The following is a 23,893-nucleotide window of genomic DNA, read 5'->3' on the forward strand; positions in this document are numbered from 1 at the left end:
CAACGAACCACTTTGCCTCGCGCAGCTGAAGTAATATCTTGTAAGTGTGAGTGTCTTTGAACTGTTCTCAACCACCCATTGAGCTTGATTCTTAATCAAAATTTTATAGTGCGCCGTTTATCGCATCCCCCACCACGTGCAATAAGAGGCTGAAGACTCGCCATAGCCTGTGTTTCTCAGGCTCTGAGAAACCCCGGACCAGAAATCACAGGTTGTCTCATAAATCTTTGAATGGTCCAAGCAGTCATAAAATCTAATTGGTAAGAAAGGAATTTTTTTTTTTTTTTTTTTTTAGCTGCTGCTAATGGATATGTATTTCGATAGCATTTGGGATCCTTTGAAATTTTTCAAACGGCCGTCGAGCTCAGCGCTCCCGGTCTGCCCAAACATGGCCTCTACAACCTAGAGGACTAGGCCAACAAATTACGTCATTTTCGTGATTTTCCGACCCATCCGAAGCGGCGAACTCGCCTAAGGTCGACGACAGTAAAGCGGCAGACGTGTCCGTCTTTACGACGCCGCTTGATATCGTCGCGCGTGCCGCGATACTCTGCGAGACGCGCTGGCAGCGGCGCTGACGCAAGCTAGGCGGCGCTGGGTGGACCCCCTAGGCGGAGCGAAAGTTCGTCTGCTACTTTTGCAGGGATTTGGGTGACGTCAGAACGCTGAGCTCTGATTGGTCTGATGGTAGGATAGTGGGTAGACCTCAAGGCAGCTTACTTTGAGGTCCACCCACTATTCTTCATCAGACCCAAACAGAACTTGGCATTCCGACGTCACCACAACTCGTGCAAAAGTAGCAGACGAGCTTGTGCTTCGCATTGAGAAGACATTTGGGGAGGAAAAACAGAGGCCTTGTATTCTATAGGTGGTATTCGCGTGACAAAGGTTTTCATCTCCAATTCTTTCCAAATTAAATTGACGTGGGGTGGGATTATACACCAGTTAAGGTTTTTACCGCTATAGTGAGTGGGGATTGAAGTGGCGCATATAATTATGCTTCAAATATTATTTTCCACTTAAATTTATTTAACGAACGGCAAAGGACGGGCGCACGCAACCTTGGGTTTTTGGTGGCCTTCGAATGGCTAAAACACACAAAAAGAACCTAAGTGAATTTTAAGCAGTTATTGGGACGACGAGGAAAACAGGCCGAACAATCATGCGATACAACCCTGTTTCCGTTCCTACATTTTTTTTTGTTGTCGATTGTGTTTCTTAAACAATAAAAACAGACCTTTGTGTTCAGCCTTCAATAATAGTTTCTTTGTTTTCACCTAGGGATGGAACGACGTGAGTTACAACGGCTGCCCGCAGATCAGGACCCCGAACATCGACGCGCTGGCCTGGAACGGCATCCGCCTACAGCGCTACTACACGCAGCCCTTGTGCACGCCTTCGCGGGCGGCTCTCATGACCGGACGATATCCGATTCACACAGGTCGGTGCGGAGGTTTAGGCAAAAAAAATTAACGCAACATTACACTGCATAGGAAAGCTTCAGTGTCCAGTTTACCGCAGAACATTTGGGAGAGCCTATGGCTGCTATCTAGGAGTAAGCTCGGGGAACGGCCAGTTTACATACAGGGTATGATTTTTAATGGGAACAAAATAAAAAAAGGAGTTCAAACTCCTCTTTAATTATCCTTTTAATTAGTGAATGTAAACATATAGTTTCAGTTAGAAACTTGCTCAGCATAACCTAAAACACCATATCAGCTAATTTTAGAAGGACAAGAAGCACGTGAGAAACGCGGAGCTGCGTCCAAGTCAGCAGTCGTGCAACAGGCGCAAAGCTAGCGGAGCGGAAACGCAGATGATACGATTATCGTACGCCTTTCCCCGCCATTGTAGCTTCACGCCTGCTGTACGAGTGGTAATTTTGGTGCACGCGTTTCTTAAAATTGATTTAGTGGTTTTCGATTATGCTCAACAAGTTTCTAACTGAAGCCACGTTTATTTTCACTAGTTGAAAAGTGAATTACTTTTAGTTAATTATCGGAATTAACGCAAAGATTAGAACTCTATATATTCTCCCCCTGGCCGTATAACTCACCTGTAGAAACCGCATTAGTGTATCTTTCACGTATTTTGTTTCTAATAAATTAGTTTGAATCAAAATTAAACACACGCTATATGTCCAGAGTTAAGAAAAGGAGGCAGTCCGTGCTGCGGCATTGAGCGTATAACGTTTCACCTTGCTCGAGGCCATAAATCAAACTATATTTTTTTAATGCGAAAGCATTAACTGGTCCCATAGAGCGCAGCCGGTGGTGTCCGTAACCGCGAAAAACGCGACCTAAATTTCCATTTTCCCATTGGCTGAGCGAAACGCGACCTAGATAGCCAGTGTCTGCGACGCGTCGTAGTTTCGAAAAACGCCACTCCACAGAGAAGCCATCGCCATAGCGCTGCGATGCAAGGGTGCGTGTGGCGCGCGCGCGGCCGCCCTTGTCTCCTTTCTCTCGAGTTACGGCTCAGGCCAACACCACCTAGACAGAAGGCCTCCGCATGGTCTTCTCTCCCTCTATGAAACGTCATCACAGTCGGATCGCGCTCGGTCGGCTATTGGGCCCGAGCCCGACTTTCGACGCGCTGATTGGCCACGAGACGCAGCCGAACACTAACACTGCACTCGTGCCCAATCTCTCGCCTCGATCGATCTGACTATGATGACGCGTGTGGAGGCCTCCTGTCCAGGTGGTGTTGCTCAGGCGCGGCCGGAGACCCGGAAGGGGGAGCGGGAAATTCCCGCTTCCTCTCCCTGTGCAGTACATGTGCCCTGCGCGCTGCCCTCCGCGCCGTGTAGGACAGCGGGGCGCGTTGCTTGTAGGAATGCGCTGTAGTGCAGGGCTGCTTTCGCATTCCAACAGGTAAGCAGTCTTAAGTGTGCTCCTGTCATTTTTAGGTCTAAATATATATCTCGTCTCGTCATTTGCCAAACTCTATCCGTAGGTTGCAGTTATTGACCCTCTCACGTGGTCTGCTGGAAAGTAGGCCCTCTAGACTCGTTTGAGCGCAAACCCATGGCTACACACTTTAAGAACCCTTATGTCTAGTAATACGCGCTTTTATTTGGAAAATGAAGTCCGTTTCCTAGAAACATCCATTATTTTTGAACGGTGCAATACGTGTGTGGAAAAATATATTGCCGCTGAAAAGGGAGTAAGCGACTTTACGTCCAATTCGAACAGGATTAGGGGAGGTTGTTTTGGCGACCATGTCCAATAAGATTTGCCCTACGCGGAGAGCAAGTCATCTGCTTCTTGCGCAGGAGTCGCCATGACGTAAGAACGACGCCGAGCTATGATTGGCTATGATTGAAAGGACAGTAGGTAGACTCAATGATAGATGCCTTAAAGACTACGCACTATTTTTTTTCCCATCAGTTAATAAGTGTTCAGCGTCGTTCGGACGTCACCGCAACACCTGCGAAAGAAGCAGACGATTTGCTCTCCGCATACCAATGCTTTTGACTTACAGATACATTCTTCGAACTTCAAGATATTACACTTCAGGGGCTAGATTGACGTGAACAAGCCGACACACAAGTTGTAACTTTCGTAATTGCGAAGGCATTCATTTTGTTAATGAGCGTCTTTCAATTGCAACTTCGCAATTGCTCTGCAATTGCGAGGTTGTGATTGTGCTGCCGGGGGGGGGGGGGGGGGGGGGGATTTTAGCTAACGGGAATTCATGACACTAGACGTCAAGATACTTCATAATTATGTTGTATCTGGAATATTGTTTCGTTGGTGTCCATACTGCCTTAAGCTCTAAAATGGTTTTAGTATCTCCAGCAGGACTTTTATTTCCTGCTACAGGGATGACTAGTTAATAAAAACGCCGTTAATATAAATACCCACTATAATATAGCGCTTTAATCTTAAAAGAAGACATTAATTTTAAATAATTTGGAGGCCGTTCCTTAGTATCCTGAACTTCTTTGGTGTGAGTTTATATTCAATTTTATCTGCTTGATGAATAATCGCAACACTTTGGAAGCAATTCAATGTTTTTTTCTTCTTGCGAAGTAAATTGTTTGCTGCAAACATATGTAAAAGCAATGTTCGAACTAATATGAAACATTGTGTTTTTATTAGTTCTTATATTTTATTTGATGAAACTAATCAATATTTGTTTTGCCGAATGGAATTCAGGTATGCAACACTTGGTCATCATTCAGAATGAACCCCGTGGGCTGCCCTTGAAGTTTAAGCTTTTTCCTCAATGGCTTGGCGATCTGGGATACGTCTCTCAGATGCTAGGAAAGGTAGGCGATTTTCATCTGCGATGTCTGAAGTCCTTTGGACATTAGCCACAATGATCGAATATTTGCAGTGGCATCTGGGATTCTACAAGAAGGAATACACCCCGACAATGAGAGGCTTCCAGAAGCACATTGGCTCCTGGGGCGGCTTTGTAGACTACTATTCTCACATAAGAATTACTAAAATAGGGGTACGTATTTCCGTATGATTGCTAGCAGCTACCTTCGAGCTGGCTTTAAAACGTTTCTGAACTGGCGACACTGAATATGATAGTAAAACGCAGTACCGCATTGCGACACAAGGAGCTTGTTCTTCATGAAATCAACTCAGACTACTATGGTAGTTTGCGCTTATTTCATAAAGGCGTTTCAGACGTTTCAGCACACCATTGTATGTAATGGTGTGCTGAACGTCTGCGGGATAGAGTGAGACTCGACTAACCAGAGGTGTGGGCAGAAACGTCTGCGGAATAGCGCGAGGCTCAAGTAACCAGAGGTGTGGGTTGGTGGCAACCAGATTGTTAACTATGACGAGGCTTCAGTCACAACCAGATTACAGTGCAGCAGTTTCTGGTCCGGAGAAGTCTGGTTGTCGCTGCCCTATCCTCCTATTTGACCAGTTATGAATTTTCAATATTCCTTAAAATGAAGATGAATCTCAAGGGGTGGAGGTGCAGCACAGTCGAAGAGGTTAAAAAAGCGTCCAGAATTGTCCCGAAGAGCCTGAAAGAGGGCGCTCAGAAGGCATTCCAACAATGACATACTCAGTGTGACCGTTGTATTACCTGCGGAGTTTGCCACTTTGAGGAAGATGGCGGCCTATAAAAACTGATCGTTTGTTCGCACAGAACGAGTTCGGAAGCATTTTACGACAACTGTGGCCTTAATTAGCCAAACTGCTACGAACTTCATAGCAAGCATTCTTTGCACAAATATGCAACCTCATGTTTCGGCAATCAAATATTATGCTCATGGGGACCTTGAGGAGCGCATGCAAAGCAATCAAGGTCGACTCTCGGATATAAATATTATTCCTGGAACGCTCAAGAGATCCTAAGAACTTGAGTGAGGTAGGCCTACCAATTTGGTTTCATGGCTCAAATTTTTTTTAAGTCAAGACCTGTTAACTACAAAGGTATCCAAACTCAAAGAGAAGTTTGTGTTTTTTTCTTTTTTATTTGGCTGCAGTGCTAGATTATATATTTTATATCTGTTCATAAAGCTTCCGTTCTGCCAATAGGCTTTTATAAAAATTATTATGAGAAGAGGAGTGGAATAAAAGTATAAATAAAAAATAATTAACGCATGATATAGTTTTTTCATTCGAATTTTCTTGTTCTTGCAGTGTAGCCACTCGGGACACGATTTCAGACAAGGTCTATCAGAGGCCCGTGAATTTGATGGCAAGTATTACACCGAGCTCATGGCAGAAGAGGCTACCAGGGTCATCGAAAACCACCCCCTGGACAAGGTGTCTAAACGTGATTTGTAGCTTCATTATTTTCGACCTGCTTATTTTCAAATGACTGAATGCAAACTTAGCGGAAAGTGGTGCGGGTCAAAAGTTCGAAAAATCCCAATGACCGTAATATGTGCGACCAACCTCCGTGCAGCCGTGATGCGGAACTGCAAGGTCTGTTCGGTACACAGTTGTCCCTACAATGTGATATGTTCCCCGCGTTTACATTGCCACATTGTACTCGAATAGTCCGTCACAGCGATTTACGTAAGGACCTTTGTTTTCGGACAAAAAGAGACATTTCCCGTTATTTGAAACATCTATTATGTTTCTCGGAAATTGAGTTAAGCCTGATTTTCCCATAAGTTCGGGAATTGAATTTAATAAATATGTTTTTTTTTTTAATTACTCAGCTTCGAAACTATTTTGTAACTGCTGAACACGTGTGCTGGCTCCAGATCTCGGAAACAAACCTAGATTTTTTGTTGTCTTCAGTGAACTGCAGTGACATAGACCGAGTACCGAAATGCCGCTTTTAGTTTTTTTCGCCCTTCTTTTATTTCCGTTTCAACCAGCGGAAAAGAAAGAAAAAAGAAAACGAAAACAAGAAAGAAGGGTGCGAAATTATTGCCAATTCTTTGTACTAAAAGGAAAAACAGACAGCTTTCGTACTATATTTATATCATGCCAGCCGTCCCCCTGCTATATTGTGTGCTTGGATTAAACATAAAATAGCGCAAAAAAGAGGACAGGAAGTATACAGGACAAGCGCTACCTGTATACTTCTTGTCCTGTGTTTTTCGCAATAAAAATATTATTGAAAAAAAAATCTCTTATTGAAAGCAGTAAATGTTTGTTATTGATAATTATACTTATATATTTATAAACACAACTAGAATTCCAGAATAATGAATTGAAAACCTAGATTTCTTCCTGATTACCAGCTTGCAATCAAGCGCCTGATTGTTACTACCCGATCTTTGAAAAATATAGAACTCGAAAACGAAGGACCCTAGACACAGGGCAGGAGCTTCGCAAACGACAAGGTAGAAAAAATAATTAAGATGCTGATGTCAGGTATTCCAGAATTCATAACGTTTCCTTGTTCAAATCATCCATCTCCAAGCTGCGCCCTTAGATTGCAGTGGTTGGTTATTTCTCTGCCCTGTGTAAAAGTAGGTGCACTGACACTTGAAGAGTCACTGGGAGCCTTTACAGAGAAGGGAGTAGCTCATTACTCTCTGCCATCTTGCAATTCACAATTCGTTCTACGGCCCACATATCGGCTAATACCCCAACCTTATTGGCTGGAAGGCGGTAGTAAAATGCCCGTGCTCACCATGCCCTGCGTTTCTTAAACTATCGGCAACTGTACGGTAGGGTGTGGCAAAGAAAAGGGAGCAGACTATGGACGCTTGGCTTTCATCAACCTCGCTGGGTGCATAATGCAGAGTTGGTGTTCCTATTGCACTTCGTGTGTTTTATACAAGAGTGTAAACCGCGTGTTACTCTCGTGCGCTGTCTCTCTTATGTGGGCAAACGCGTGCGATTGCCTCCTCTATACTCACAAAGCCTGGCAGTTCGATGACGGAGCCGTAGAGTGCCCGGTCGCAGATTTGGAGCGTGAGAATCTGGTAGCACAGAGCAATTCTCGGAGAGTCAGGTATTCAGCGCACAGTTTTGCAGCAATGAGGACCCGAAACATGGTTTTCAAACTCGACGAGAAAAGAAGCGGTAGCCCGGGGAACGTGAGAAGCACGAGCGGACATTTTATCGCTCGGGACAAGTGTGATTCGGCGTCTCGCCGCGGCGGGGCGCCCGTTACATGACTCTTGTCTGTTGGTCTACCTTTTCACTTTCGGCGGCCGCGTCTTGTGACGATCTGCCAGGCTTTGTCAGTATAGAGGAGGCTAGGGTCTATGTTACATATGCACGTGGGAGTTGCACATAATTTTATTAAAAGTCACCAACCAGGGCGCCTATACTTACAAATGATGCATTAAGTTCAACTATTATGTGAGCCTGAAACACTCTGCAGCTGCCTAAAGAGGCAAATAAGAATACACAATATATACACATCACTGATATGGGCACACGATGCCAATGTAAACAATTGACTAGAGCTGAAGTACGACATGAAAATCAGTACATGACTGGGTAATGCCGGAAACGCAAGCCTATATGCCTCGACCGACGACCAGTTCGCGCTTTCCACTTTTCCCCCGCTTCCTCCTCTCCCCCCTCCTACCCTGTCAACCGTTGCCTGTTTCCTCCTCCCCCATGGCGAGGAGGATCTTCTGCCTCGCAGAATCTCGAGTCTGGTCGTCGGCCTTTCAAGGGGCGGTGCAACGATATTCGTTTTGAGCGTTTTTCTTTTTGTATGAGCTTACTGGCACTAGTGGGACCCAAGTACACTCGCACGCAACGCCACTGACGAAGAAACCTCTTTGTTGCAGTGTAATTTCAAGGAGAAAAGCGAGCGTTTTCTTTCAATCTCTCCTTCGCAAATTTTGATGACGTACACTGGTGGTAGCAGCATCCTCCAGGGACGATATTTGAATGCGGCTCATATATTGGACCCGATGCATTGCGTGAGCACTCGATTTGGGCTCGTGATAATTGATAGTTCGAGAAGCATTCGGGCAGTGGCCCGTTTTCAATCACTGCGCTGACGACAATAGCCGAGGCATACAATGTCTGGAACTCAGCGCGTGTGCTGAGGCTTGCCAACCCCAGCGCGTGGCTACGATTAACATTGGCGGCATATAATCGGCTCCAGATCAGGTGGCCGCTCGTTCTGGCTGCGAGTTGAGGAGGTGAACGCTGCTCGTTTTTCAATAATTTTTTCTGCGACTGATACTGCGCGTGGTGAAAAACGATCGCGTGTCGCATAGTTCGTCAGGGCTTCGTCCTGAGTGGTATTTGCGCAAAGTACAAAAATCGTTGCATTGCCCCCTTTAAGTAAAGACAGCTTGATCACGGTGGATGAATTTTTTTTTATATTTACCTCTAGTAAATTTTTATTGCAGAGTGCGTTTAATAACTTATGTGACCCATTTCTGAAAGTTATAACGGTGCAACTTTACTTGTCTTTGTCTTTTTTAAGTAGGTAAAATTCGCCTCTCCAAATGAAGCTGGTAAGGATTATAGTGAGTGGGTAAAGCATCATAACAACAACAGCGCGAGACGACAACAGACACACAGGAGACACACCCAAGAGACGCACAGCGCTGACTTACAACTCAAATGTATTTCATGGTTCTTATGCGCGAGGAACATGAAGGATAGTAAAACTGCTTCGTATTCTTCGTCTTCGCTAGAATATCGTTAAACGTCTAGCGAAGACGAAGCACACGAAGCAGTTTTGCTATCCTTCTCGTTCCTCGCGCATAAAAAATAAAAATAAAAAAGTAAAAAAAAAAACATTTGACCTGTAAATCAGCGCTGCGTGTCTCTCTGGTGTGTGTCCTATGTGTGTGTGTTGTTGTTTTGCGCTCTTGTTATAATGTCGCCTCTACAAATCCATAATTTGCGAGTTCTAAATTTTTTTTTTATGAATGACATGCATTTGTTTTTTTCTTTTGTAGCCACTCTTTTTGTATCTGGCGCATCTAGCACCACATGGTGCAAACCGGCATGATCCTCTGCAGGTCCCGAAGAAATACAGCGACAAGTATCACGACATAGGCCACTGGAACAGAACTATGTACGCGGGTATGTCTCTTGGGTAATTCGTCCTATCTCTTGTGTGTCTCGTTTGCTTCTAACCTTTTTAACACCACCAACAATTCGGAACTAAGCCCGCCGTAGGACCAAGTATGATGGGCGGCTAAAGTCGTGAAGCCGACTGATATATATATATATATATATATATATATATATATATATATATATATATATATATATATATATATATATACCATTCAGCAGTAATGACGTCAGCCAGTGAAGTTGCAGCCAACTTTCATGCAATCATTAGCGCAGGGTCCGCATTAAATGTTGAAATCTACCAGTTGTGGACCACTGACCAACTGCCATTTTTTGCGGTATATGAAGTGACATTTCGGCAGGCTAACTCAACTTGCTCAGTATTGACCTCGGATAATACATGCGCTGTTCTTGACGCACTTTTGCCTATGCACTACTTTCTACGACAGTTGTATGGTGCGCTACGTTTCGGCCCACATTACGTAGAAGGTGATCCAGACTATTGTTATGTGACTGAAGGAGTCGTAGCAGCACGAGGATTGACATTCTAAAGCGGGAATGATTTAAGAGGCCCTATTATTGCGTCAACACGTCCGTAACCTTCGCAGTACCCTTAGTCATGTCCAGATGAATACCTGCGTTTTTCAACGGAGCAGCGCGTTCGGTGGAAACATCTTGCAACCAACTAGGATAGATGGCGCTAGTTTGTTGTCTCGCATACAGTTGTGGCTTCCTACAAGATCCAGAGGCTCATGTAAACAGCAAAGAATCCTGCGCAGTGCAGGAAAGCCACCGATACGGTCACTTCGCCGACGTTGCACGCGCCGCGGCATATGCTCCCCTGCCTTTTGCCTCCCTCTGCTCCTTTCCTGTTTTCCATGCGCGGCGGCGCACGGCGCTACCATTCGCTGAATTCAGTCACGTGACGAGCAAAGAATCCACAGGCGTGCAGGAAAGCCGGCGCCACGGCCACCCACCAAGGATGAGCGCGCAAAGCTCGCTCCCGTAGGCAGCCTATACAGGAATTCTACTCTCACCGTAAGCATTAAAGGGGCCCACCAACACTTTTTTGACCGGTTTGAAGTTGACGCTGAAACGGAGCTCCAAGAAAGCAGGATCACCGAGGAAAAAAAATATTACAGAAATTCGCAATATTTTGTGAGTTATTAGAAAACTAAATATTGCAGAAAACAACTTTAAATAAGCAAAACATTGCGCTTCATGACGTAAAATGAAACAGTTTAGCGATTGGAGCAAAGCGGTTGGCCAATGGGAGCAAAGCATTGGCCCGGGCGATTGGAGCCATAGAGTTATAATGTACGCTAGAGGTTCAAGTGGCGCTAGTGTGCTGACGCAAATTGAAGCAGACAGCAACCAGTCGAAAATTGACTTCCGGTAATGCATTTCTATGGGAAAAAGTGAGTGCATTTTCTCCCTGCGCTTGATCATAAGAGCAAATATCCCGAATAATTCGTACGTGCTAGGTAGTTTGGAATATTTCTCTGTCAGACCGACGAAAGAATTGGTCAGTTACGGCGTCTTTCTCTCGAATTCATCGCACTAAAAACGGTGCTAAAACGGCTTCGTACGTGTATTTATGTGCACTGTCGGACACTGTTCACTGTTACCGCGAACGCGGCGTCGGCGATTTCCAGCATGGGGGATATACATGCCAAACGAACGAAGGACATCTGGAAAATCAAGAGCGGCGGCAAGAACTACGCAGCAACACCGGATCAGTAACTCGCAGTGCATGTACGATCAAAATAAATTGAAGGCCACGTAATCTATTCCGATTTTAAATAAGTGAGCACCGCTTTATCCTTTCTGTCCTGAGCGAAGCTGCGTGTTCTACGTTCAAAATATCACCCCCGCGCTAGACATCTTTGAGAACAAGTGCGCGATAAAAGCTGCCCGGCAGAGAAAACAATACGAAGAGACACCTTTCATATCTCACGGACTTTATTCTCTACGTTGAAGGTTTTTATCCGCTCATGCGCGATGGGATCATTTTCATATGGTGACAGGACTGGCATATTATCAATATACAAGCGTCACCGTAATCCTGGCGAGCCTTGAACACACTCTATATTTGTTTCGATCGTAATTTTGCTTTGAATCGTCGCTTGTTTTTACACACCTGCTGCGGAACACAGGTTTGGGACTGAAATGCAGCGAAGTTAAACATCGCTCACTGATGAAGAAAAATGCGCTAACTAAAGCAATTACACTTTTACAATGTTAATTAAGACACATACTATTTGGTGCGACCGAAATAACCAAAGTGTTTCATGTTATTTTCCGGCGAAGAGACAAAATGCACGCGCGTTTTCCCGTAGGAATGCACAGGAGCACCGCAAAAGTAGACTGGTTGCTGTCTGCTTCAATTTGCGTCACGGAAGTCGCATAGACACTAGCGCCAGTTGAACCTCTAGCGTACATTATAATAACTCTATGATTGGAGCAAAGCGCCGGCCCGGTCGGCTCGTCGGCCATGAGGCCTAGCTGCAACCATCGTAGCTTTGGGATCGGGTTGCCATCATTGATGAATTTACCGGGCTTATCGGATTTTGAGTGCGGAGCTGGGTGTCGCGCCGTACGAGGACACTCCACGCATGCGCCGCGACGCGTCTCTGCCTCAGTCCGCTTCGACTGCCTCGGAAGACTAGACTCCCGCAACTGCGCCACCGGAGCCACCTCGGCGAGTAGGAGCTACAAGCTGGTGAGCGGTCCCGTTGGGCAAAAGCTGGATCCCGTCGCCGCCCTTCACTCGAACATTGAAAAGTCTGTCACAGCATTAAAAGAAAATAAGGGTTCCCCTGGCTCCTCTTACTGCTTTTAGTTGACCGGGACCGGGGGCGCACATGTGAAAATACGATGCGCGTTGACTACACGGATCACTTGTCGTCTGCTCGCGATGGTACGTCGCGGACGCCGCTGGGAGGCGCGCATGAGCGACAAGGTGTTGTTTTCGCCCTTTTTATACTTTACTTTGCAACTTTATTAGCTCTATAAAAATGACTTGTTAGAGAAATAATGACGGTTAACGTGTGATATACTTTATTTCGCTTCAAAATTCCTGGGACGGCTCTCGCCAATCACGAAACCCAGAGAATGTGACGTATAGTGAAAGGGAGCGCCGTTATGCGCGCGCATTCGGCACCTCGCGGCGCCACCATCGGAGGAGGTGTTTCCGAGTTGTCAAATTAAAATATGATGCGCTAATATTTTCGAACTCTTTCGTTGTCCACTGGGTTTCCGGGACCACTAGCGTGTAGAAACCGCAAAAAAAAGTCGACGCTCAAATACTGTTGGAGGGCCCCTTTAAGAGGGGAAAAAAAATTCCTCAAACACACTAAAAAAAGTAGCTAGAGTAAGGAATGAAGAAAAAATAAAACAATTAAAACTGAGACAGCACAACCACATCTTTCACAACACGCTCTTTCTTCTTGATCCATGACTTGAAGCAACACGCTCTTCTCCCAAGCATCGCTAGAGGACTTTTGAAGAACGGCTAAATTTAAGGCGAAGTGTAAGAGTGGCCTTTTTACTGTCGTTACTCCTCTAGTTTGGCTAACAACGGCACATTAAATAAAATAATTCTTAAAAGGAAGCTCCCATTTTGCCCCACAGTGCTTTCATGCACAGAACGACGGTTCCTGTACGATATTGCTATCACCGGGAGTTAGATGTGTTGTCTAGCCGTACTTGCCGACGTAGATCTTGATACGTATAGTTCTCATAAATGTTACAATATCTTGTGGCACTTTAAAGCTTCAGTGATCATATTTCAAGAACTTCTATTTTCAGTAGAGGTATCTGACGGCTTTGCCGTCTCATAAAACTTCTAGTTACCAGTCGCAAGGTTTAGAAGCCCATAGCACCCATGTTTTTTAATTGCGCATAGTTCGCTGGGTTCTTGTTGTCGGCAAATCAGTTCAAGGCGTGTTTCAATGTTTGCCTCGGCGATACTTCAATGGCGTCGCGAAATTTATTTTTATTGACAGCAATTTTATTGAGTCTAAGCAGAAATAGCGTCTCCACATACCACAAAAATTATGCCATTTACGATTAATAAATGTAAACTGGAGAACATTTTAGACCTGCAGAGAAAACGCTAACGTGACTCGAAAACCGCTAAAAATAGCGCCGACCACAAAACAGAATACTTTCCGCTAAACAAATCAGAAAACAGCTGATTTGTTTAGCGGAAAGCGGTTTTTTTTACAGTTTGGGCGGGGCTCGCCTGTTAGAAAATTAATATTACGCGGAAAATGTTATTTTCTTTTTTTAGAGCAATTTTGACGGCGCGAGACGCGATTTAGTTGGTAGTCATCTCCTATCCGCTGGTTTTCCCTTTCGGCATTTCGGGAGCGTGGAGGAGAGGTGGATCGGCTTCGCCTTCACGTTGAGGTGGAGAGATTCCGTGACATCATGGACTTGGCGCGCAGGATCTCAAATAAACCTCTCGCCGTCGATATTGCTCTAAAGCTTCTTCTTCTTTTTTTTTTTTCTTTTTCACGTATTTTATTTTTACACGCGTGTCCCAACAAAACTGTTAAAAAAAATTTTTTTTTTGTTTCTTTTTAGGGGCTATTTAAGGCTCAGTTGAGCTTGTCTAGAACATACATTCTAACCGCCGAATTCAGAAACCTCACTCAAAATACACTCCAACTGAAGGGCCCCTCCACTTCCTCGAGGAAGGCTCAAGGGCCGGCACTGGCCAATCGCGACGGCGGATCCGTCCTCGCGATTGGCCGGCGCCGGCCCTCGCGCCATCCTCCAGGAAGTGGAGGGGCCCTTCAGTTTGAGTGTAGTTTGAGGGAGGTTTCTGAATTCGGCGGTTAACCCACAGTACTGAGTGCAGGCTGGAGCTTTTTGTGTTTCGAAAAAGTAGGCATTGTTAGAGAAAGAGAGAAAAAAAAATAAGAAAAAAAAATTACGAAATTGGGATGTAGGTTTGTAAGTTGTGAATTGAAAATGATCGAAAGACTTAAAAATAATCAGAAATAAAACTTGGCGAATCTGCGACCAAACGATAAATTTTAGACAGGGTGAATTGAGTTATGACCCTTTAAGTTATTGAAACAACATTTATTAAACCAGGTATGCCATTTCAATGGTTCTTGGTTACCATCGAATACATTCGTTCCGAAGGGCGCCAACTTATGAATAAGGCGCAATTCGGTGCATCTCCTTTCGATTGGGGTGTTGATGTTCGTATCAAATATCTACAATATAAGCGACTCCAACCTGTGCTCTGGTTGAAAAAAAAAAAAAAAAAGCAGTGTAGTTTTGTGTTCGCAACTTTCAGCGATAGTAGCACCGCGGTGTGAGAATCGGGCACCCTAGCTCCTGGATGATGAGCTTCAGAACGAAAGTGGTCGCTTACACCTTTTTTTTGTGAAAAAATAAAGTAAGGCACTAATACTGCTCGCATATAGCAAAACTATGCTTATGTAACGAAAAAATAGTCAGAGTGCAGGCAAGCTGGTGTAAGTTGAACATGATTGTAAACCTGAGACTGGGGCAGAAAAGAGAACACAACAGAGGCAGAAAAAAAGGAGGCAACGTCTCAATTGAGACGTTGTTTCCTCTTTTTCTACCTTCTGCTGTGTTCTCTTTTCTGCCCCACTCTCAGGTTTACGATCATGTTCATAATTACGTACGCGTCGCAGACTCAGCCTCGTACTGCTGTTCGACGACGACCATCCAGATGACAGCCACTTCGACAGGCAGCAGTGCGCCCCCTACAGGTCTTGAAAGCTGCGAATACCTTAGACTAACACATTTCTTCTTTTCTACGTTGTGCAGGCATGGTGTCCGCCCTCGACGAGTCAGTAGGCGCCGTTGTTGAAGCCCTCGGGAAACGAGGAATGTTGAACGACACTGTTTTGGTGTTCTCGTCGGACAACGGTGCCGACACAAACAGCGAAAATGCAAACTACGCCTCTTCCTGGCCCTTCAAGGGGCAGAAAATGACGCCCTGGGAAGGAGGTGTCCATGTTCCCGGCATCATCTGGAGCCCGTTGTTCAGCGGAATGCGGGGCATCGACTACACTCATATTTTTCACGTCAGCGACTGGTTGCCCACCTTATACCAACTTGCTGGTGAGTGGTACGTCGGAAACAAATAGCCAGACTTGGACGTAGTTCAACTACTCTACTCAAACTACTGTAGTTTAACTACTTTTTCGAGTAACTTGGTAACTTTCAATTACAACTTGATTTGGGTAATTAGTAGTTCAATTTAACTACTTTTCTCAGGTAACTTCTACTCAAATTACTAACTGCTTTCGAAATTATATAGTGCTAATTTTGCCCATCACGAAAGTTTGAGCGCAGAAATGAATAAGACGCCGGCAGATGAAGTGGCATTCCCGAACAAGAGGCCCCCTTGTTCGGGAAGGCGTCCTTGGGCGAAGGTGGCGACGAGCAGCCAAAACATAACACCAGCACGCACGAACGCAGGAAGAGATGCTTAACAAGCCTTGGTCGGGTATTGAACTAATCCGGTAATGCACGCAGGCGCCGCGTTTCCAGCTGCAACGGGGACACTCTGAGAGTTGTTGTTTTCGTGTTGTCTGTCTTTAGTGAGTTCTGACTCAAGCGGTAGGTTCCACTGGAGGCGCCACTGGAATGACCTCGCAGCTGGGCGCCTTGTCGTCAGCACATACGCCTTTGCAAAGCCGCACTCCCCCGCGCACAAACCATGGTACGGATAATCCGTTCATGGGAGCACGTTCCCGCTTCCAGCCTTCGAGTCATTCCGACTATCCATGCCTGGGAGTCCGCCTCTTTGTTAAAAACGATTCAGGCGCGTCAGAATATTGTAGTCGCCGGCGAGGATTGCGAGTTACCCTTGGGAGATCCTTTTGTTGGACCGGGCGTCAGCGGCAAAGTATACTTCGGTTCATCTTGTGTTAAACCAAAACTTTTTTTTTTCAGTAGCGTAGCACTAGCACTACAACGGGACGCGCAGTCGTCCGGATGATATCATCGTCGTGGCGCGAGACTTGAACCCTTGACGGTCTGGTGCACTCACTCAGCGTACTCTCAGAACGACGTCGGAATAAAGAGGGGCCAGTCATAACAATCTCAACTTGACGAAGAAAAAAGAAAAAAAGTTTGTTATAAAAGACCCTCTACCGAGGCAAACCTCACATGTTTTGTCATGGACACCTAAGATGCCGACACTCGCTTACCCGACCCTGCACAGCCTGTTTCTCAAATTCAACGCTGCCGTTCCATCCAGCCCGTCGGTGGAACGTCTATTTAGCTTGGCTGGGGACGTCTTTACAAGAAAAAGAGGAAAACTCTCCTATCAAGAACTTTGAAAGTCAATTGCTTCTGCGAGCGAATAAACTATTTTGGCGAAAACGCAAGCCATAAATAGACTGCATTTATTTTAGGCTCGCAGGGTTTTTCATTGATCAAAACTGCTGTTCATTTTGCTACCACAAAAATATAAAAAAGTAACTTCGAAAGTAACTTCAAAGTAACTCGCTACTTTTTACAGTAGTTAGTAGTTTACTCAATTACTATTACGAATGCGTAATTTCTACTCTACTCCAATTACTTTTGGCGTCGATACTCAGTAACTTAACTTAACTACCTTTTTTGAGTAATTTGTACATGTCTGCAAATAGCCAGCCTACGAGCAAAAAGTGAGCTGCTAAATGAAAAGAATATATTCTCTTGTCCACACTATCGTGGCAAAGGCAATGGCAGCCTAGAATGTAGTGTTTGTCGCATGGCGGCAATGTTGTATAAGGGACTTAATACGAATGCAATGCCTCGATGACGCGAACGTCGTCTTGCGTGTTGCCATTGTTGCAGAAGTTGCTCGCGATTCAACTTACGCCCGCACATTCAGGAAAACAAGAACTGTATTTACACTGATAAAATAGACGCATAAATATGAACTGTTGAAGATTCTCCGTTAGTTCATGGCGTTCGTCTCGTTTGATGCTCCTCGTTCGATCTGTCTCGCTGTCTCCTGTCTTGCGCGTCTCGCGTTCCGCTCGTTCCATTCACGATCACGAGCTTCCACTTCTCTTTCTTTCTCGCTTTTCGCGCCGCCGAGAATTTTCTTTTTTCTCGTCTTCTTCCTTTTCGAACACAGTCAAGCGCCCTCAGCCAAAAGCTGACCAGGTTCTACGCGCGAAGGCCGCAATCGCTGGTGTCACGGGTGAAGTGTATATGAGTGTTGTTTTTAGTTATTTTGCCTACAGTATATAGTTCGCTTATATAAGGAGTATTCATTGGACGCCATATTTGTGGGTGCTGTTTAGGGCGCATGCTCAGAACGAGCTCACAATAATAGGTTGCTAAGACCGGCAATCTTGATGGTGCGGAATGCACGTTGCAAAAGAACTGTGGAGGCTCGCCGTCAGCACGCGCTCAGCAGTCGCGCACACAGCTATGGCAGCCAGTGAATAGTTCCTATTGTCAGAGTCTTTGAAGTCAATCCCTGCTCTATCTAGCGCTCCAGTGGGGGCTTAAGAAAAAGTTTGCGCTTCATGCGACTGTAGACCGCAGCTTTGACCTGCTAGTTTTCGACCGACTATTTATTTCCTCCAGAGAAAGTGCTTGCTCTCTTTCCCCCCGCTCTCTGACAATGCCACATGTGCGTGGTCAGAGAGCGCGCTGTCTTCGGAGGTTTGTTATCACGTTTACGACACCACTCAGGCGAATTAGAGGCAACGAAATTAAGAAGGACGACAAAGCGAATTAAGAGGATCAAAGTGAATTAAGTAAATCATCTTTAGTGTATCGGCGCTTCGGCTTTCGCCTTCAAGTCGTCTTAGGGACAACATGTGAGAGAGACCCTGTGCATTTTTACATGTGGATTTATACCATAGGAAAGAGGGTTTATCTTGATATAAAAAGTATCTGAGTATGTTGAAAATTCTACTTGCTGAGAACATCAAATGGGCAGAGATAAAATCGAAGCGAATTGGTTCAGACGTTTAAGAGGTGTAGATAAAGGGTGCTTGCGTTGCATATTGTGGGGGCCCAAGTTTTATTTTAATTTTATATTCAGATTTAGTTTTTTTTTTTAACGATAGGTTTCACGGGAGTAAATTCGCGATCAATTTCCACGACAACAGAGTCCATTTTTACGTCTGAAACTTGTGACAGTTATAAATTGGTGTAGCCTCAAAATATGTGCCAAATGTCTTTAGAAGTTAAAGCCAATGTTTGTTGTAAGACTCGCGCGAGAAAATAAATAAAAATGTAAAAAAAAAGGCAAACATTGTTTCATAGGGCAAATTCACCGCCGCTAGTTTTCAACTCAAGGTATCCGAACGTCCGGCAGACAAACCTAAATATAGGCTCGTTTGCATATCGTGGCTCTTTTTCAAATTTTGCGTTTAATGTTTCTGAAAAAAAAAGTTGAACTGCAGTGAAATATACACCTCCCTTTGACACAAAGCGATAATTCTAATATATGTTTTACTGCTTGAAATATAATGTTAACGTAAACGGGATAGACTCTCCTCGCGTATAAATTTGGCAGCTTCTGATTTCGGTAAACGTTGCTAAATTTGGTCTAAATTCAGAAAAAAACATGATAGCAGGTTTTTTTTGAGTTCTTATGGACCATTGTGTCATCCATTGAGTTGTGACCAAAATGAGAAAAAAAAAGAAAAAAAGAAACAACACTTGCTCAGGAGAATTTCTAAGTGGCGCCGATTTTATCTTTGAGGTATAGACGCTTTTAAGCAGATGTGCATGGGCGCGGCCATGACTGAACTGCACTTTTTATACCTCTCATTTGGTACTCTTCACTTCATTCTTATGGTCGCGAGACAGGTTATTCAGCTCGATACACAATAGCGTTATGTCCAAAAGGTCATCTTAGGGTTAATTCGTTATTACTGATTTTAGCGACTGGGCATCTCCCTTTCTGTTACCTCATGTAACGCAACATTTGATTTTCGGTTACCTCACTTAAGCGAAAGCTAGTTGTTTCGACTCAAACATGACGCCCTGGAAAAGGATATGATAAAACTCTAACTCGTGACGTGCGTGTCCAAAAGCGTGGCACGATGGGCTAAACCCTCCTTAAATGGCCTTTCTTTTGATTAATTTTCGTTGCATTTATTTAAATGAGAATAATGTCAGACTATCAACTTAGACTGTGTTAGTTTAATAATGCGACGACTCCAAGCTTCCATTGTCCTTTTTACACCCACCATGGCTCGTTTCCTTGGCAACTAATGATAAGCAGCCAGGATCACAGCTCGTGGGGTTTCCTCGCTCTTCTCTTTCGTTCTTGCAACTGCCCACAATTAGTGTTGCTCTGGTCTGACATCATTGCTTTAAAGCCAATATAGTAGCAGTGACTAACTTTGAGATTTAACACAGCCTTCACCATAGACTGGCGCTCTTTGGCCCATAGGTAGCCCTTGCGCCAGTAAAGAGCAAATAGTAAGTAAGTAATTAGTGTTGCGAAATAAAATTAAGTGAGACGATCAGTGCTCACCTGCCAATTTTTTTTTTTTATGCCCGGGTTAGAAAGCGGCTTTCCTTGCTGACTTTTTCGCCTAGTAGCAACGGAAAAGTTTTAGCTGCGTTGGGCGCGACCACACCACCTTCCCCAACACTGCCTGAGCCATCTTGAACAACCGTTCCCCGATCACTGCAATTGAAAATGTGCGTCAATATGCGTACCGTAAAGTACTTTAGTGGGGCGATTGAATTACGTTGCAGCTTAAGATAATTAAATCTTGTCTATAGAAACTTGTCTCTTAAGGAGATGAAGAGGAAGAGGTGTGCAGCAGAAGTCCCTGCAGGCAGGCGGCCTCATAACCTGCGTGTCTAATTACTCCAGAAACTTCTCGAAAGCAACCCCGGAGCAAAGGGGCCAACATGGTGAGGTAGACGTGCCTCTCACATGGAATTAAAGAGCTATAGGAAGGATACAGTTACAGCGACCTCTTCGAGCTGCGGCCGCAGGGAGCAATTACTCCCCGTGCAAAAGCCCTAAGAGACTGCGCTTGTTCACTCTAGCCCTGCCATGGTTCTTCCAACTGCTAAACGAGGCAAGCGCTTGTTCATTAGCGCACTTGGCTTCAAACCTAAACACGCGAGGAGGATAACGCGGAGGGACAAATTTCGCCGCAGAAACCAGGCATCGTCGACTCGGATCACACCGCCGACCATTTCGATCTGGATAAGCATCGTACCGGTGTGCTAAATTTCTTGTCCAAATTAGAAGCACCACAAGGCACCTGTTGGGGTCGCTTAATATTCCGTTGCCTAAGCATACAACAACAAATTACGGTACATTCGCAAAAAAAAAAAATAATAAAAGGCTTGCTGCACAGAAAGGAGCAGAGGTCATCACGGTTCGAGGTCACGTGCGCCGCCTCACGAATGTTTGCCAATCCCACTGAGACGTCAGTCCATTGAGACCTATGGAGTGTCCCACTTTTCCGACGTGAAAATAACATAGCGTCGAACGGCAAGTTCGATGTTGTGTATAAAAAGCAGGGTGGAAGTTTGAAGTCATCGCCTTTTTGCACCAACAGCTCCAAGGCTGGCAGTCTGATATTGGGATTATTTTTTTCTTCATTGGACGGAAATAGAAGTTGCGTCGGACTCTCAACTTTGACGTTATTGGTTTAAGAATGCAGCGAGTTCAAGCATCCACCAAACTCACATATCGGACACCAGGGTTGCGTCAGCGTTTAACTAATACTGGTGTTCGATAGGTGGCGACACGAGTGCAACATCAGCATACTTTTGGGACTCATGCTTAATCTGCGGGGACATGAGCTGAATCCAAACATTGACGTGGAACGCGTGTGATGCTCTTCTGTAACAGGAGCGCGGTTGCGGAAACTGCTAGATGCCGCCATGTAACACACTCAGCGGTACATACAAAAATGATTCAAACTTGACCTGTTGACTTGAACAAGTGAGCGAATAGCTTATAAGAGCCAATGCAGGTAACACTTTATCACAAATAAGTTCATACTGGCGGTCCATGTTTCGCTTGGAAACTCCGTGATGTACGTATTCTATGCTCTAAAGACGACTGCAAAAAAAGTGCCACCCTGTGGCCACATTTGTGTTATCCATCTATTTCACTGAAGCTCACAGAGTCGACTGGGGCCAGAGGCGAAAAGTCTATTGTCTTTGTACTGCTTGGACAGAAATCTTTGGCTTACTGTCAGTAACGTGAAGGGAATGACAAGCACGAAAACGTGCAGCGTTGACTGGTGAACCCGTCCCCTGTATCGCGAATGAAGAGCGTCCCTAGTCGAAGACATTCGTCTAGTCTTTATTTCGCTGTACATTGGAACTCGATATTAGATTAAAGCACCTGTGAGATAAATGTTTTATACTGAAAAATTATTGGCAGGGGGGGGGGGGGGAGGGGGGGGGGGGCACCCAGCCGCATTCTCACAAATTTGAACCTACCTCCACAAGAACGAACTGAATCATATAGTGACGGGTCCGTCACTATACGTTTTCCTTTTTTTTTTTCTAGCTGAATATTGTTTTAATATTCACTCACTCTGCGTTTCTCTCAGCACGTTAGGAGAGGAAAGTACAGGTAATATCAACTTCGCTTCCAGTGAAAATAAAGTGTCCGCAGCAAAAAGAAAAATATACTTTGGGCATAGGAAGTAAAAACTCCACCTCACATTTGGGCGAGCTCAACGACTCATTGCGTTCCGTCGGCTGCAATAAAAACAATAATGTGGGCTGTTTTTAGTGCGCTTTCAGGCTTCTTCGTATAACGTCGGAAAGAAGGCAAACCAAATATTGACCGGCCGTGCCTTGGGGGCGCAATAATTTATCGCGTATCCCCATGTTGACGCTATACAACTTTGCACAAGCTTCGGAATAGTGTTTTATAGGAACACTTTGTCACCATTGAATATTTACTCAAAGCACAACGTGGCGGCGAGTTTCGACTGTCAAGACACTGATTGGATCGTTTTCTGGAGGCATCGAGCGAAGTATAGCAGTCATGGGCATGAAGTATAAGTGTAGCACATACACTGCAGAGTTTAGCGCAGTTTGGATAGAGTCGTTTAGATCTCTTTTTAAGTTTTATGTTAGACAAATTATGGTTATACCAACTAGCGCCATGCAGTCTATTCTTTTTGTGCCGAAATTGTACCTGTACATCTCGGAAATCCTCAGTACTTACTTTTCAAAAAATTAAAACATGAAAAATATTTAATTGCCGCGTTCGCGATCAGTGTGTTGCGCTAAGGTCGTATAGGTACGCCCCATGATCTGTTTGAGTGCGCTTGATTGTTTGATTTAAATGATTAGAAGATGGCATTATTTTAGTGATTTATAGGCTTGTGTTAAATGGAAGATTTAATAATACAATTGCATTTGTTGCAGGCGGTAACCCGTCGGATCTGGGCGACATCGACGGGATCAGTCATCTAGATTCACTAAGTCGCCAGTCGGAGACGCCAAGGAAGGAACTTCTCATCAACATAGATCCCATCGAAAATGCCTCCGCTATCATTGAGGGTCATTTCAAACTTGTGAGCGGTGTCGTCAAAGGAGGCGTGCTTGACGAGTGGTTTCAGGTTCCCGGGAACATCACGTGGGACTACAACAGAGCTCGCCAAGAGTGCGAGACATCCCTTGTGGCTCGGGTGCTGAGGAACGCCGGTCACGATGTTGCCTGTGGGTCCGGGGACGGGTCCTATCCGACCCCGATTAAATGTGGCAAGAGAGATCCGAGCAAGCCGTGTGCACCAACTGTGGCGCCTTGTCTGTTCGACCTGTCCAAGGATCCCTGCGAGTACAACAACATTGCAGAGCAACACAACGAGGTACGTCTAAAGACAAAAATGACCTTTTTTTTAATCATTAGTATAGTGTAATAACAAGTCCTGGACGGGAAAAGCAAACAAACAAACAAAACAAATGCAACCTGAAATAATATTTATATAAGGCAAGGAACCGCTCGCAAAATTTAACCCAGTAGTCTTAAACTCAGGCGCGTAGGTCCCCTATAATTGACCATGTTGAGGACGTTCCCGAATAGAGCGATTTTTGAGAGTAGACGCGTGTGCCGCGTCGTTCACGCAGATCTGCAAACACAACTATAAAAAGGCACATGTGAAATAGTCTTCGGAAGAACAGAAGATACGTGTAACAGCTCTTAACAAAATGGCTGAATGTTTCTACACCACCGTGGCAATGAGACGTTGCATATCAGGTCAAATGACCTCCCGTTGTTAAAGCCACCATTGCGATCCTGATAATTTAAGAAGCGCAGGGCGTGGCGAGCCCAGATAATCTTATTCTCGCTCCAAAACCAAAGAGATTGCGGCGCGTGAATGTGGCCATCGAGCCGCCAGACGTAGCAAATGCGACCACCGACCAGCCTTACGTAGCGGCAAGACTAGCGCCTGAGGAACTCTTCCTCGCCCAACCAAAATAGCTTGGAGTCTAGGTAGCGGAGC

The 23,893-nt window shown here is 44.9% G+C and overlaps 1 protein-coding gene across 1 annotated transcript in view; it reads left to right on the forward strand.

Moving 5' to 3' along the window:
• LOC8031744 (arylsulfatase B-like) overlaps nt 1–23,893 on the forward strand; it is a 30,693-nt gene that overhangs the window by 1,003 nt on the left and 5,797 nt on the right. Inside the window, exons 2-8 of the mRNA XM_029982559.4 lie at nt 1,282–1,441; nt 4,161–4,273; nt 4,342–4,461; nt 5,616–5,741; nt 9,317–9,443; nt 15,252–15,548; nt 22,815–23,257. Of these exons, the coding sequence (XP_029838419.4) occupies nt 1,282–1,441; nt 4,161–4,273; nt 4,342–4,461; nt 5,616–5,741; nt 9,317–9,443; nt 15,252–15,548; nt 22,815–23,257 (1,386 nt within the window). The remainder of the gene's footprint in view (nt 1–1,281; nt 1,442–4,160; nt 4,274–4,341; nt 4,462–5,615; nt 5,742–9,316; nt 9,444–15,251; nt 15,549–22,814; nt 23,258–23,893) is intronic.

This window comes from Ixodes scapularis, unplaced genomic scaffold (assembly GCF_016920785.2).
Source record: "Ixodes scapularis isolate PalLabHiFi unplaced genomic scaffold, ASM1692078v2 PGA_scaffold3__209_contigs__length_174095766, whole genome shotgun sequence".
NCBI lineage: Eukaryota > Metazoa > Arthropoda > Arachnida > Ixodida > Ixodidae > Ixodes > Ixodes scapularis.